Source organism: Hemicordylus capensis, chromosome 8 (assembly GCF_027244095.1).
Source record: "Hemicordylus capensis ecotype Gifberg chromosome 8, rHemCap1.1.pri, whole genome shotgun sequence".
NCBI lineage: Eukaryota > Metazoa > Chordata > Lepidosauria > Squamata > Cordylidae > Hemicordylus > Hemicordylus capensis.
The window spans coordinates 5,654,293-5,670,777 of record NC_069664.1 but is presented as its reverse complement, the minus strand read 5'-3'; the positions used below and the strand labels follow the sequence as shown (position 1 = coordinate 5,670,777).

Sequence of the window (16,485 nt, the reverse complement as noted above, 5' to 3'; positions counted from 1 at the left end):
CTCTAGTATAAACCAACAGATATCAACAATGTACTTTAGATGTTGTTGCTGGAGTATGTAGCTTGCATCTTAGATCATACTGTACATAGAACATTAAAGAGAAAACCATGTAAGTGTCTGGGGGGAAACCCACTTCCTTTATTAAAGCCTATCGGTAGCAATCTTTAAACAAGGGAGCCTTAGCAGAGTTCTGCTTTGCCAATCTGCTGCAAAAACTGTAGCGGGAAACTGGTTAACAGTCATTCTTTCACAGAACTTCTGCAATCACAGGACTGAACAATATTGCAGATAAACAAGCTATAAAAACTAGCGGAGTCAGAACGAGCAGGTGGCTTGGTAAAGGAGGGACGAGCAGACCCACTTTAGCTATGGGTTGTGCCGGGGTGGGGGGTGGGGCAAGCGGTGGCACGGGCAGTGCGCTTGGGGATAAGCAGACCCTTTTAATACCACTCTCACTGCTGCCTGTTTGGCATCGAACTGGTCTGCCCGAACCGGGCTTGGTTCGGTTTGATCATGGACCAAACCGCCCCTGGTTCGGTCTGTTCTCAAACCTCCAAACTGGTCCGGTTCAAGGCGAACCGGTTCAGCACCAAACTGTTCATGCACACTGCTACCACTGGGTGCATGGCTTACTTGTGTGTGAGTGCCAGAGGGGAGAAAACAGTCAGCTGGCACACACAGGCACACAGGGCTGCCATTGCCTTATCTGGGGCACATGTTCACCATGGCCCAGCCTGGGCCCAGCCAAATGCCCCCTCCTCCTCCTTTCCCAGAACCCTCTGCCTCCACCTCCACTGCCACACTGCCTCGTCAGTGAAGGGAACCAGTGTGGGTGACAGCAGCCATTACAACTTGGTATTCTAGGTGACCAGGTCACCTGTACAGATGGGCCAGCCCTGTCGGTCTATCTGGGACAAAACGTTCTTGTCAAAATCACTGTTAGTCCTGCTCCGGAGCTGAAAAGCATCACCCTTGACTTGCTGCTAGAATTCCTAGAGGACAGTGTGTGGAGCTATGTGAGCCTAAATACTGAGGCTTCAGTCATGTGGCTTTACCAAACAAGATATTCATTTCATAATGCTGGGCCCCAGCATGCATCCCCTGCAGCAGATGTTTTGCAGATTATTCTAGATGGCTTCCTTGGACCGTGAAAATCAGTTGCTCTCTTATAAGAACAAAGGCGGTCCCTGTGTCAAGTTCCTTTTCTCTAATTAAGATCTGACCACAGCAGTTCCTAATTTCCCAGCATGGCAAAGGAGCTCTCTGTTCTGAGCCCCTCTTCAATGTCCTAATAGGGATTTTCACAATTAGTTTCTCTAAAACAATCCAAGTGCGCTCTAAAAATAGTACTCTATGACCACATAGTGTACAAGAGTACTATGTGGTCGCTAAGAGTCAACACCGACTTGACAGCACTTAATCAATCAATCAATCAATCAATCAATCAATCACTCTAAAAACAAAATCAGGTGGTCACAACCCAACCAAATGATAACATGTTTAAGTCCCATTGATTCCAGTTACAGGTCAAGAGCTGGGACAGTGGCATGTGATACAGTTATCTGCGTGTTCATCAAGAACTGTGGCTTGTGGCATTTGTTTTCAGGGAAAACAGTGGGTGTTCAAAACATTTCCCACACAGCGGGCAGGTTCACATGAGGCCCATTCACACATTATATTCAATGAGTATACACAGGTAGTCATTCACATAATGCTGAATGCAGGTACACTTCTTCTCTGTTCCATGCATTTGAAGGACCTGAATCCAGGTTCACTTTTAAAATGAACCCAGGTACAGCCATTCGCACAAACACATGGACGAGTGTTCAGACATCTGTAAACTCATACAGCATAATGTCTGAATTGGGCTGTGATCTGCCACAAGTCCTGTTTCTGGGAACCACTGGCTCCAAGGGAGTCCACGTTCCCAGGAGCTACTTGACCAAACCTGCCAAAGTCTGGTTCCTGAGCCTGTTGGTCAACATTTGCCTGACATTCTCCATCTGTTTGGTGAATGTTGAGTGGTGGAGAGAAAACTGGTTTGGGAACTGGACTTTGTCGGGTTTGGATGACACAAACGTTCACACCAGGAGTGCATGCTCTCTGGTAACCGGAGGTTCCCGCCATCTTACTTTCAGGTGGTTGCAGAGGCGCTCTTACTCCCGGACCTTGGGGCCTTGCTCTGTGATCTCGCCTCCCCACTCACGGCGGACGGAGCGATCGCTGGGCTTGTCCGTTCAGCCCAGTGGTTCTTGATAACTTTGAGGTGCTCCAGCACGCCTGCACAGTTGAAATAGATCGCTGCAAGCCCGCTATGTAATTTAATAATTTAAGCTGCCACCCCTCAGCCACATACATGGCTGCTTAAATTATGGGGTGGGGGGAGACACAGAAGTTCGGCACAGTGGGGCAGGTGTGGGGTGGATGCAGGAGGCCCCCCCCAAAAAGCAGGGTTGAGGGGGGCTTGTGGTGGTGGGTCTCAGGGCGGGGGCAGCCCAGGTGCCCCAATTACCTAGGTGCGCCCCTGGGTGGTTGTATGAACCTTAGAATATCTGTACATCTGCCTTTCTAGGATTGAGCCAAAATCCCTGCTCCAATTCTGCCACCCCAATTGCAGGTGACAAAACGTCCCATTTGGCAGGTGATGAAATGTCCCATTATGCTTGGTAACAGTGGTTCATCCAGCAGTGCCAGATGCTGGCCACTATGCCCCCCCAGTGCCTCTGTGGACAACACACCGTCACTACATAGGGTCATTCTAAAAGGATAGATGGCTAAATAAACCCCAGCAGCTGCCATTTTTCAGTAATAGCTCCACATCCCCCTCTGAATGATGCTACATCATGACATTGTGCTGATCTAGGGCATTCCAGGGGAACAGCAGCTGAGATTCAGGTTGCAGGGTATCATCAAGGTCTGGCTGCTTTGAATGAAGCACTGGAGGGAGAATTCAAAGCTTGTGTGGGTTAAGTCAAACTTGGCTGAAGGCCATTGCAGCAGAAGATGATGGGAGTTGTAGTCCAGCAACATCTGGGCACCCAAGTTGGATAATCCCTTGATTAAACGCTAAAGAAAGCTTAGTTTAAACCCATAGATGGGGACAATCCACAATACGGAGAGTGCCTTCTTCTTTATGAACCCCACCACCTATTAAGATCACCGGGGAAATCTAGTGGAAGTTGCCACTGGCTCACCGGGTGGCGACCCAGAACCGAGCCTTCTCTAGAGTTGTCCCAAGTCTCTGGAACACACTCCCAAATGAAATTAGAATCTCTCCATCTTTGACTGTTTTTAAACGGCTTTTGAAAACACACCAGTTTCATCCGGCTTTTCGTTTATGGTGTCTTAAAATTTTATTTACAGTAATTTTAATCTGTTTTAGCTGATTTGGGGTTTTTAGCTGCTGTTTATTTAGATTGTAAACCACCCTGAGATTTTATATAGGGCAGTATATAAATGTGATAGGTAGATAGATAGATAGATAGATAGATAGATAGATAGATAGATAGAATAATCAATATTTTGGAACAATATGCATACAAGTATGGAGAGAATCCTTGGAAACAGCCTTGGAAAGGATATTGAGATGCCAAAGATTACAATAGTTCAGACAATGGTATTTCCCTTGACACTCTATGGATGCAAAAACTGGACTTTGAAGAAGCAAGATAGAACAAGCATTGACGCTTTTGAACTTTGGTGCTGGAGAAGACTTTTGAGGATACCATGGACAGCCAGGAAAACAAACCAATGGGTCATAAAACAAATCAATCCAGAATTTTCACTCGAGGCACAAACAACCAGGCTCAAACTATCATACTTTGGACACATTAAGCAAAGACCTAGCTCCCTTGAGGTCCATAATGCTGGGGAAAGTTGAAGGAAAGAGAAGAAGAGGATGACCAGCAGAAAGGTGGATGGACTCAATGACGACAGCAATGAATGCACCACTGAGAGACCTTGAAGGCCAAGTTGAAGACAGATCATCCTGGAGAGAATCTATCTATGTGGTTGCAAGTAGACCCTTGCGTGTGATGAACTGCTCACATGGGGAGATCCTCTGCAACCTGAACATGTTGGAAATTCTCTGTGGTGAGAGAATCCCTTTCTCATTATAGCAAAGTGCACAGAGGCACGACACAGCGGATTTAGTTAAGCATGTGTGTATCCTGAGAGTAAAGTAACTTGGAGCCAATTCATAGTTTCAAATTAATATAAAAGGCATTTATTAAGGAACTCCATTCCAGATAGGAAAGTGAGGAGTTAGGATCTCTAATCTAACTATCTAATTGGATGCAGATGGATTCTGCATCCTCTCTGCACTTACGGTGCAGGGAGAGAAACTTGCCATGTTGCAAGGTAGACGGCCAGGTAGGAAGAGAGAGAGGAAGGAAGTTGAATCCCTGAGATTAGCAATCTACATTTCAAAGGGATAGCATCAGAGCAGTGGAGAAGTGATGACAAATGTCTTGACCCTCTAGCCCTACTTACTAGTCTGTCCTCCACTGTCTGAGGCAAAGAGACAGCGCAAAGTCCTTTAACTTCCAACAGAACATGCACACTACATATACATTTGATATACGTTGCTTGTGCATGTTGCATACGCAGGCCATGTGCAAAGAAGGCCTTGGATGTGTTTTCTTAAGCACTGCATAAAGTACACAGGGCAATTTATTGATGACATTTCTCACCAAAAGGATAAAGCAAAATGCACTGAGAAATAACTTGACTAAAAATTAAGCCGGATGAAACATGGTAAGCAAAGAGCTCTAACTGGCACCATCTGTGAATCAGCACTTACCGCATGATTGGAATTTCCATGGGACAAAAAGTTTCCTGTCTTTCTCTGCATTATGCAAGAAATGTACAATGTTTCTTCTCTTTTTTAACCATTATAGAGGTCAGCAATTCCTCCTTTAAGAAATCCACATGATCTTCATCTATGTAATCATGTTGATCCAAATATTGTTAAGATGGGATAAGATTTCTATCAGCATATATATGTAGATTCAATTTGATGGTGGTAGTTACAGAAAAGAAAGTTTTCTCTAAGAGAAAAGAAATACTAAATTAAAATCAAATCTTTATTGTTACGGTTATTTGACCAGCAAAACACAAAAGAAATACTAAATACATTTAGATCTTTTTACTTCAGACACGAAAATACTCGACTTGATCCTCTCTTCCAGTGTCACTGAATTGTTGTCGTAGTATAGTATTGCATGGTACTTCTCAACCTGCAGTCCAATTATATTGTACACCTCTGTCTCCATACAGGACCACTGCTATTATGAAGGTTACATCCAAAATGATAATAGCTCTTCTGCAAGCATCAGTGCATGCCATGGCTTGAGGTAAGACAGACAATGGCCTTCTATTGGATTAAGGCAAACTCTTATTAAGGCAAACTATTCCCATCCTCCCTGCCAATACTGAGAAATGGCTTTGTTTAACCTGAGCCACTCTGATATATTTTTACTCCAACATGCCCTTGGTTGGGAACTGGGTAGGATCTGACCCATCCCTGCCTTTGGGTTGTGTTTTTGTTTTGTTTTTTGTCCCTTCAGCAGTCCAGTGTTTTCCTCTGGAATGTAATGGAGGAACTGCAGCTTAATTACATTAAGCAGGAGAAATGTAAGGGGATGAGAATGGATTTCGGCCATTTTTCCGGACTTCAGACTAGAGATGTTTTCAGGTTCAGAATGGATATTATTTTGTGGGGGGAGATCTTAGGTCATTTCCATGTTAAACTGGGGTCAGCCTGGGATATTTTACTCATGCCTACACCCACTAACCCACAGTCCTCCACACTCCCTTCCCACTTCCCTATATATATTTCTACTCTGCTCCCAGATCTCTTTGTATGAAGAGGAGGGAATCGTGATCTACAACAGGGATTCTCAATGTTGGGTCCTCAGGTGTTCTTGGACTTCAGCTCCCATAATCCCCAGCCCCAGTGAACTTTGGTTGGTGATTATGGGAGTTGAAGGCCAATAACATCTGGGGACGCAACGTTGAGAATGCCTGATCTACAACATCTGCCTCTGTGGCCTTTGGAGTGGCCAGTCATAGTATAAAATGCCTTTTGCTTTTCCTGGTCAACAGAACTGTGTCTCTACCATGCAGGAATGCTTGAAGAATATGCACTTGATATTCCTTGATATTCCTGTATGATGTCTTCTGCTATTGCAGATGTTGCAGCTGTCCCTGTTTTCAGCTACCTGGCCCCTGTTTTGCCCTTATTTCGCATGGGGAAAAAGATTTTTCAAATGTATTTTTCTTTTTTAGTACAAACATGTCTACTACCTTCCTTTCCACCATCCCATAACCACCCACCCAGATGGTAATATCTATTCTGGATGAGGACAGTGAAGCCATTCTACATAAGAATAACTCTTTTGAATTAAATCAAAGGATTTTCTGGTCCAATGCCTGCTCTCTCATAATTTATTTATTTATTTATTACCTTTCGATACCACCACATGCCAATGTCTCGTGGCGGTTTACAAAATAAACTATAAAAACAGAATTAAATCCAAATTAAAGCAGTTGTAAAAAATTTCAAATAATTGAAAACAGCAGAACAACAGCAAAAACCAATTTACGGCTAATCAAAGGCAGCATCTCCGGGTAGGGCTGAGAAAGACTCCTGCCTGAAACCTCCAGTCAGCGTAGACCAGTGGTTCCCAACCTGGGTTCCTCCAGATGTTGCTGAACTACAACTCCCAGCATCCCCAGCCCCATTGTGGCTGGGGATGCTGGGAGTTGTAGTTCAGCAACATCTGGAGGAACCCAGGTTGGGAACCACTGGTGTATACAGTACTGAACTAGATGGACCAATGGTTTGATTCAGTATAGAAATTTAACACGTTGCATAAAAACACATTTAGCTTCCCTTAAAAAAAACCTGTCACATGTTTTGATTTGGAAAGAACCCTGATATGATTGAAATTTCAGTCCCAGTCTTGAGGACATGCAGAACCTTGCTTATTTGGCTGCCCTTTAAAATGTGCAGATATTTCTCTTTGGGGAGAATTTCCCCAAGTGAAATTCACTTTGCATTTTGCTTATCTTCCACACCGCCCAAAATGCTCCAAAATGCCAATCCAAGTTTTACACAGGGGTTTAAGAGAGATCAAGGTCATGGCTGGACCAATAAAATTCAACTTAACTTTTTTTTTTAACAGAGGGTACTTCATGAGTGATGGTGAGAGATATCTTATTGAACCCTTGAAACTCTCAGACAGTGAGGAACATGCAGTCTTCAAATATGAAGATCTTGGGTCCCAAGATGAGGGTCCCAAGATATGCGGAGTAACTAATACCACTTGGGAATCCGGAGACCCCATCAAAAAATTGTCCAGGATGAGCACAAGTGCAGAAGTAAGTTTCATCCTCAAATGTGGAGAATGGTTTGGTTCATTCATTCACCAAGTGAAACAATTGCAAGTTTATTGAAATGTAAACTAATTGAGTAAGTAGTCAGTTAAAAAGCAGATGATTGATCCACTAAAAATGCTTTACTCAGGTATTTTTTTTATCTAAGAGCAAGGTGGCTCCAGAAGCGGGCAAGCCCCCCCTGCCCCAGTCAAGCAATTACTCTCCCACCTGTCCCCCCATTTCTGTTTCTGAAATCTACTGTATTTACCCAAATGGAAGACAACTCTGAATTTAAGATGATTCCCTTAAAAATACAGGTTAAATACAGGTTGTACCTATATTTATCCAAAAGAAAGAGAACTTTGAATTTATGACAAACCCCTCCCCCCTATAAATAGCATCAAAGAACTTGGAAGTCTTGGGTTTAGATAAATATAGTAACATGTGGGACACAGCTCACCCACTCAGAAATACACTTCGTTCCTTCTGTGCCCCCTTCAATTTTTTTCTGTTGGTGCCACCATTTTCTGAGAGAGGAGTGTGGGTGAGACGTTAGGTTAGGTATGGATCCTGCAATAGTTACCATTTGGGTTCTCCTTGCTGAACATTTCATATTTCATTTGCATTTGGAACGTAAAACTCACTCAGTGGGATGGCTCCAAAGCTACCCTTCCACAAGCAGAAGGTGTCTTCCACTCACGGAAGTGCTGCATTCCAGTTACCACTAGAATCTTACACAGGAACAGTGAAAAAAGAAAGTGAACTTGACCTAGAGATGGTGCTGTTCACCTTGCAGAAGAGCTGATGGAAGAGCACATGCAGAATTGTGCAAATGGATACAGAACCTACCTATTGTAGCCCGATTATAAACTCTTATGCAATCTCTTGCATAAGAATAGCACTAGCAGTTGTTAGTATTTTTCCACCACTCATCATTCTTTGAATCCAGCCCATGATTTGAGTTTAGCACATGCAAATATAGATATCAAATACATGCCTGTACACATTACGTGAACCTTTCAATAGCAGTTTTGCAGAGTTGGCCTCCAACACATTATTTTCGTAGGATGTCAAAATTATGCAAAGTATTAAGTGCTGTCCAGGCTTTTATTTCGAGGTACATAATTTTTGAGCAACTTTGATTAGCAGCATTGCTTCTACAACATCTTTTTTTTCCAAATTCAATTTTTATTGATTTCAACAATAGTAATATTGTCATTCATTACAAATATACAAAAGTGGACTTCCCACACACATATCTTCGTGAATCATCAACTATAAAGTTTACCCTTGCTATAATAATAGTTCAAAGCATAAATTTAAACCTTTACAAACACAGCTAATCTACCCAACCTGCAGTTTTTTTACTAAATTTCAAACCCTGCTGTAAAGTCCATAGTAGGAAAATAGTTCTTTAGATACAACAAGAATGGTTTCCAATCTTCTTTAAAACATTCCAAATTTTGGTCTCTTATTAGTGTTGTAAGTTCTGCCATCTCCGCGTATTCCAACATTTTTATCAGCCAGTCTTCTTTTGAAGGCAGTTCATTACTCTTCCATTTCTGTGCATATATTATTCTGGCCGCCGTAGAAGCGTACATAAAAAATGTTAAATTCGTTGTAGAAAACTCTACTTGTGTTATTCCCAGCAGTAAGGATTCTGGCTTCTTAGGAAATGTCATTTTAAATATTTTCTTTAACTGATTATATATCATATCCCAATAGGCTTTAGCCTTCCCACAGGTCCATCACATATGAAAAAAAGTTCTTTCAGAATGTCCACACTTCCAACATTTGTTTGAAACATTTTTATACATTAATGCCAATTTTTTTGGTGTCAGATACCATCTATACATCATTTTGTAATAATTTTCTTTTAAAGCATAACATGCAGTAAATTTCAAATCAGTTTTCCATAGTTTTTCTGAGGCTGCCATTTCTATGTTACGACCCACATCTTGAGCCCACTTTATTATGGTCACTTCCTCTCTTGTCTCCTCCAGAAGTAACAGTTTATACATTTTAGAAACTAATTTTTCATCATTTTCACATAATTCCTTCTCAAAGCTCGAAATCTGATCCTCAAATCCAACTTTAAAAACTTTCTTGTATATCTCATTTAACTGATGATACTGAAACGAATCTCTAACCAAATTTTGTATTTCAGTTAAACTTTTTAACTTACAATCCTTTCCCTGAAAATGTAACAAATCCCTATAGGTGCCCCAATGTATTTGCATATTTACTTCTTTACAAGATAAAGCTTCAATCGGGGATACCCATAGCGGAGTTTTAGGTTCCAACCAATTTTTATATTTTAGCCACACCCTCATTAAACTCCTTCTCACTTAGTGGCTCAAAAAATCTTTATGTATTTTACTTTTTTCATACCACAGATATGAATGCCATCCAAACCTTCTATCAAATCCTTCCAAATCAAGTATTCTAGGGTTTCTTAATGTTATCCATTCTTTTAGCCATGTCAAACAAACAGCATCAAAATACAACCTTAAGTAAAGGTTAAGTAAAGTAAGACCACCTCTTTCCTTTGCATCTGTTAAATTCTTAAAATTAATTCTTGGTCTTTTCCCTTGCCAAACAAACTTAGTTATATCCTTCTGTCGTTGCTTAAAACAAGTTAAAGTGTTGATTATAGGAATAGTCTGAAATAGAAATAACATTTTAGGCAGAACATTGCTTCTACAACATCTAACACAAGCAGTCTCTCAGGAGGCAACCAAGAGAAACCACAATGCTTGGATGTCAGTTGATTGGTCCTCTTCACATGCAAGCACAATGACAACAATGACACCCTATGAGGGCCAAATGTCAGAAGTCCTTCCTGCCATAGGAACACAGAAACACAAGAACACTCATACTGAGTCAGACCATTGGTCCATCTTGTTCAATATTCTCAACATAGACTGGCAGTGGCTGACCGGATCACAGGTAGGAGCCTTTCCGAGCTGCCAGGGAGTGAACCTGGGACCTTCTGCATGCAAAGCAGATGCTCTCCCACTGAGCTACGGCCCCTCCCCTAAGGGGAATATCTTGCAGTGTTCAAATAGTCTCCCATCCAAATGCAAACCCAGGTGGACCTTGCTTAGCAAAGGGGACAATTCATGCTCACTACCACAAAGCCAGCTCTCTGCTATGTTCCCATGAGCCAGTAGCATGGAGGAACTGGAGGAGTGAAAAATGAGTCATAACTGCTTTGGTACTAGCAAACTGGTGTGTTTGGTGTGCAAACTGGTGTGTTCGGTGTGAATATTGGTGTGTTCAGTGTGCAAACTGGGTCCCACTGAGCTGGTGTGGCGGCCTCCAAAATGGCCACCGCACCAGGGAATAGGCCTAGAAAGGGCAGAAGATGCCCGAACCGGGTGATTTTTAGGAAAAGGAAGGTTGGCGGGGGGGGCGGGGAATCTCTGTGGATCCCCCCTGTCACCTTGGAGAAGCCCCCCAGAGGGGGTAAGTTAAAAAAGAAGATTTTGGTTTTTTTAAAAAATGTTCATCAAACCCCACCAAACCAAACCAAACCATACCAAACCAGGGGTGGGTGGTGGTTCAGAATGGGCCAAAACCAAACTAGCCCAGTGCGGTTCAAGTTCGGTTCAAACTCAAACGGAACTGGGCCAGGTGGTATTGTGTGCACCCCTACCAGCAGTTGCTTTCTTGATCCCTTCTGGCCCTGCCCTGGCTGTAACTGAGCTATGAGGGCTGGCCATTCGTCCAGTAGGGGAGGGAAATCCCCATCCTTGGTCATTCACCAGGAATGTCATCTCGTAGCCAAATCTGATTGGCTGCATAGGGTCACGGCATTTACTATGTGGTTCCTCACTGACTGGGTTCACATGTGCCAGGAGGAAGAATTAAAAGGGATAACACAGAAGCAACAGCGGAAGCAGCCTCAAAAAAAGTAGATTTAAGGTTTTATTTTTCAGAAAACATTCTGGTTCCCCACCCTAAAGCATTACTCCTTGTTTCAGAGATCTTTTAGGTTATATATATGGCCATCATCATATCTTTTTTAAGCATCAAGGATCAAATATTTAAACAGTTACAATGCTCAGATAGAAAACGCAAATTAAAATTAAAACAACTGGTTAACGCATATAGAATGCTTTGGCAGCTCTAATCTTAATTCAACACTGATCTTAACTAAGACGTAAATTGCTCTGGCCAGTTAGCCGTTGCCAGGTTTTAACTGCTGTCGCACAAAAGTTTGCTACATAATTGCCTGCCTTCTTATCTGTTAAGAGTAATGAACTGTCGAATTCATCACCTCTACCCAGAGAATTGCTCATAATGCTTGTTGTTCTGTTATAAACAACTGTATGTTATGTGTTATGTTTACCCCCCCATTTTAAAAAAATCTATCCAGGGAATCCATTAATAAAGGTGTTATAAATCTATCCCAGGAATCCTTGTAGAAAGGGCAATATTGCACAACATGTTGTATTGATTCAATTGTGCCTTCACCACAAGGGCAGGATCATTATATCCTGCTCTAAAAAAGAATACCTACAGGGTAGGTATTCCAAAATCCCACTTGATCATTGATCCTGCCCTTGTGGTTTGTATGAATAAACTCTGCTGGTATAAAATTAGTGAAAATCCCCACTTGGGATCCCCCAAATATGCAGGGGAAGTTCAGATCTCCAGAATTTGCATTTCAGTGTTTTGAAGTTGGGCACAATTTGGAATCCACAAGCATGACGCAGTTTTGTATATGGAGGAAGTGACTCAACAAAACTACTTCCCGTGCAAAATCTCCATATCTCAGCAGATGCAAAATAAAAACTAAAACTACTATTTTTTCACTGCTAAGAAATGAAATCTTATATGTTCTTTAAATTCAGAACCTTTAGCAAGCTGTAGCCTAAGCAATGTCCTATTATACACATGCTTTGACTAAGTGGAAAAAGCACAGCCTTTAGAATATCTTATGATCCAGATTCCTGTCAACAAATGTTTGAACAAGCTATGCATTATTTTGTTGTTTTAGAAACAGGCATACCTGAAGGCCAAAAAGTATGTTGAACTTTACGTAGCTGTAGACAACACAGTGGTAAGTCTACAGATGAATGCTTTTCCTTTTAAATGATTTACAGCTTTATTTTTACTGTACTTTATTAAGAAGCTACTAGATCCTTATTCTGCTAGTGCAGTCTTAAGTTCCATCTAGCCTAGCATACTGCTTCCAACAGCACTCAGTAGAGGTTTCTGGAAAGTTGAGAAGCAGGGCATATGGCTGAAGGTAATCCCTTGTTTTTGCCCAACAGCTGGCATTCAAAGATATACTACTCCCATTAAGGAGGCTCAATTTAGTTACCGGGGGTAATAGCCATTGAAGATAGACCTAACTTCTATGCATTTTCCTGTTATTTTTAAAAGCCATCAGAATTACAGGACATTTCTAGTGATTAGGGGTGTGCACGGAACTGATTCTAGTGGTTCAGTTCGAATTCGAGCTGAATTTGAACTGGCCTGTTCAATTCGAGTTGAACCTGCACTTGGGTCGGTTGGACTGGGCCGAACCAGTTCAATTTGGCATGCTTGTAAAGGGGAATCCTGACTGGAAGCCCCTTTACAAGCATGTCCCCTCGAACCGCTAAACCGGTTCCATTAGAACTGGGGCTGGTTCAACTTGAACTTGGACTAGCACCGCTTTGTGGGGGCTCAGTCCAGCTTGAGTCCAAACTGGTCAAACCAGGCCAGTTCTATTTGAACCAGTTCTGCACATCCCTACTAGTGATACTGGGGAAGTTTCCCCAAGCCAGATTCAGAAATAAGCTTCGAGATCTTATTAAAGCTTTCCTCAAAGAAGAAGCAACCTTTAGAGGCCCCTGAATTCTTCGCTGACTCACATTTATAAGGATAGAGATCTCTCTAGGCCTTCTATAGGTTGACCTGCCCAACCCTATGTCTTTGCCATTGCAGCATCTGAATTGGAGCCCAAATACTGTAGGGACAGAAACTGAGGGAAAGAAACCAACCCCTAGATTCTCCGTGGAGAATTGGCTTTGCACCCTTGGTTTCTGCTCCTGCTGTGTCCAAATTCTTCAATGCAATATAATGGAATGACCATTATATTGAATTGGTCCTCCCATTATATTGAATTGGGAGGACCAGTTCAATTTTTTGAATCTTGGATTGGCTTGATTAATTGGTCAAAAAACGAGAGGAAGAAACCAACCCCTTTCTATCCCCCTGTAGATGACCTTGGATCATTGTAAGTTAATCTGATCTTTGCCTGTCTATTTTTACAGTTTTATCAATGTGTACACGTGACACGATTGTATTTATCTATGGTGTATCACTGATGCACATGTAACACTTCAAAAAAGCAAAACTTGAACTTATTATATTGCAAAATTGTGTATCAAATTATTTGTGGTACCACTGCACAGGGGTACACGCAGGGCCATCCTGAGGGGGTGGGAATTCGGGGCAATCCCCCAAACCCCACATGTGCCCTTTACCCACCCAGACACAGCCTTGCTGGGGTTGGGGGCTCTGACCAGGCAGGGCTGTTTACAGAATGTGGCAGACAAACACAGATGTGCATGCACATTCTCACTGCCAGCAGCCAACAGTGATTGTTAGCTCCCTCTGCAACTCTTTTGTTATTTGGGGCTTGTGATGAAGCGGGGGTGACTCTATGCTTTCCAGGGATCTACCCGCATTAGAGAGATTGCTCTGATCCCACATCTAGGAGCACGCCACTCCTTCAAGGTAGGCTGCCACCTGTTGAAGATGGATCTAAAGCCACTGACCAGGCTTAGACGGCTTCAACCAGCTAGAACTGTCTGGCTGGGGACTTATAGGCACTGCACAGCCACAGTCCACACAACCCAGCTCTAGAAAACAAGATTTTATTCTGAAAACAACTCAACAGTAGCGAATGACCTTATGAGGCACATGGGGAAGAGTTTTGCAAGTAAGCCTCCAGAACCTGTTAAATCAGACTGAAGCCACTACTAAGTATATGAACTTTATTAAGAAACAAGGGTTGCACACAGAATATGGATTTGGGGTAAGGTAGGTTGAAAATGGAAGTAAAGAAAGGCACACAGGAATTCAAAAGAAAATACAAAGAGCATTTACTGACTGACTAGCACTGAGTTTTACCTTAGCCTATCAGTAGGCAGGTCTTTGGCTGAGGGAGCGTTAATCTCTACAGCTTGTCCCACTGAACACCCATTTGCAGATGGGAAAGGGTTGAACACTAGCCAGGCTTTCCCCCTCTAGCTTTAAAGCCATAAGGGAGGGGGTGAGCTGGGCCCAGGACTCTGGGTCTCACACCTGTCCGTAGTTCAAAGAGTATTCTAATTTTAATTCTAATCTACTGTGTCAGATAAGATAAGGGAATTGGTGAAGGGAGGGTCTGTTAGATGTTGCGGAGTGATGCTCTCTCTTCAAGGTGATGGAGGTCTGCGTTTGTCACAGGGTTCTTTTTTGCTCCCGTCTTTCTTCCCCTCTCCTTGACAGTTAAGATGAGTGGTGTCAGTCTAACCACAAAGTCAGCAGGGCAGGAAAAGCAAGCGGAGGCTTTATGCTGACATCAAGCTGCACACGTTACCATTCCAGACAGCCTCAGCCTTATGCATGTTGAGCGGAAGCCCAACGGCGGAGAATAAGCTGGAAAGAGGGGAGGAGGAGGAGTGTGTAGGAGGCAGTGAAGCAGTTAACTGTACAACTATACAATGACCTCAAGATTCTATTTGTGCAGTGTTTTATCAATGTGCCCATGCAGTGGGGAGGGAGTTTAGATGAACTGAAGAATGTGAAAGTTGCACCAAAGTGCACACTTACAATGCTCTGTGCAAAATTCAATTAAAAAATCAACAGAATCATGGAAGATTTTTAAAATGCATTGCTCAACTCCACAATCTGTACACACACACAATGGGTAGAGGAGATTTTTAGTCCTTGCCTATGGGACCATCAGGACACAGACCTCAAGCATGACTTTTGCCAAAGCAAATTCACCCTCAAAATAATTCCAGAGGCTGTGAGTGGGCATTTTTTAAAAAGACACAAGATGGTTTCATAATCTCAAAAACACGCTATGAATCAAAGCTCTCTCTGCACAGCCAAAATATGTGCAAATAAGTTTAAAGGAAATTGCTCTTATACTGAGGTCAGTTCAAGCGTTAGTTACTTCCTTCTTTATGCCCAGTGCTATTCCACTTCCATATATAGCCACACTCTTAGAAGAAATGCTTCTTTGCAAAAATATAAACAAGTTGTTTAGGCGAAAATCTAAGTTCACTATGCATTTTTTACTGTACTCCTTGAGTCACTCGGGGGTTTTGCATGATAAGGAGGATCAGCTGGCACAATAAGTTTCCATATGAAGCAGTCCGTGATATCTAGTTAAGTTATTAACTGAAGACTAGGAACTGAATAAGGAATTCACCTTATCTTGCCATCTTTTGCCTGCATGTTCATGGGATACAGAACTTGTTAACACGCTACATTTATATCCGTTTCACATATGTTCAGTTGTCCTGGGATGCAGAGATGGGATAAATTTAGGACAACAATACATCCTGTACTGAGCAGGGAGTTGGACCAGGAGACCTACAAGGTTCCTCCCATCTCCAGAATCCTATGATGTTGGGATGCTGCAGCTGATATTGGTGGGACTGATGACAAAGCTTTCATAATTCCATTACAATCCTATTTATAAAAGGTATATTGATCAGACCATGAGCTGATTAGAATCCAATATGACAAATCTGACCTGATTTCTTAGGCATATTAAGCTTCTCTCCTGATGGTCCATTGGTTTTTTCACATTGCCGAATTGTTTCTGTTAGTTGGCTTCCCTTCCCACCATAGACTGTTTCCCTCTCTCCACTGTTTCCTAGTCATGCTTAATGCAGTCAGGCTTTTAAAAAAATTATTTTTTTTTGCAGTTTCGGAAGTACAGTCGCAATATGACTGGTGTAAGGTCAAGAGTATTTGAAATTGTCAATTTCATCAATGTGGTAAGATATTGCGCCAAAGATTCTGGGGAGAAAAGAACACAAGGTTTTACTGTGATGGAACGACAAAGAAATGACTCCATATAAAAACTAGTGATTTGGAACTTGTGCC

The 16,485-nt window shown here is 42.3% G+C and overlaps 1 protein-coding gene across 1 annotated transcript in view; it reads left to right on the top strand.

The window, feature by feature from the left end:
• LOC128333811 (zinc metalloproteinase-disintegrin-like NaMP) overlaps nucleotides 1-16,485 on the top strand; it is a 54,721-nt gene that overhangs the window by 15,805 nt on the left and 22,431 nt on the right. The window contains exons 5-8 of the mRNA XM_053269822.1: nucleotides 5,278-5,354; nucleotides 7,188-7,383; nucleotides 12,386-12,448; nucleotides 16,305-16,376. Of these exons, the coding sequence (XP_053125797.1) occupies nucleotides 5,278-5,354; nucleotides 7,188-7,383; nucleotides 12,386-12,448; nucleotides 16,305-16,376 (408 nt within the window). The remainder of the gene's footprint in view (nucleotides 1-5,277; nucleotides 5,355-7,187; nucleotides 7,384-12,385; nucleotides 12,449-16,304; nucleotides 16,377-16,485) is intronic.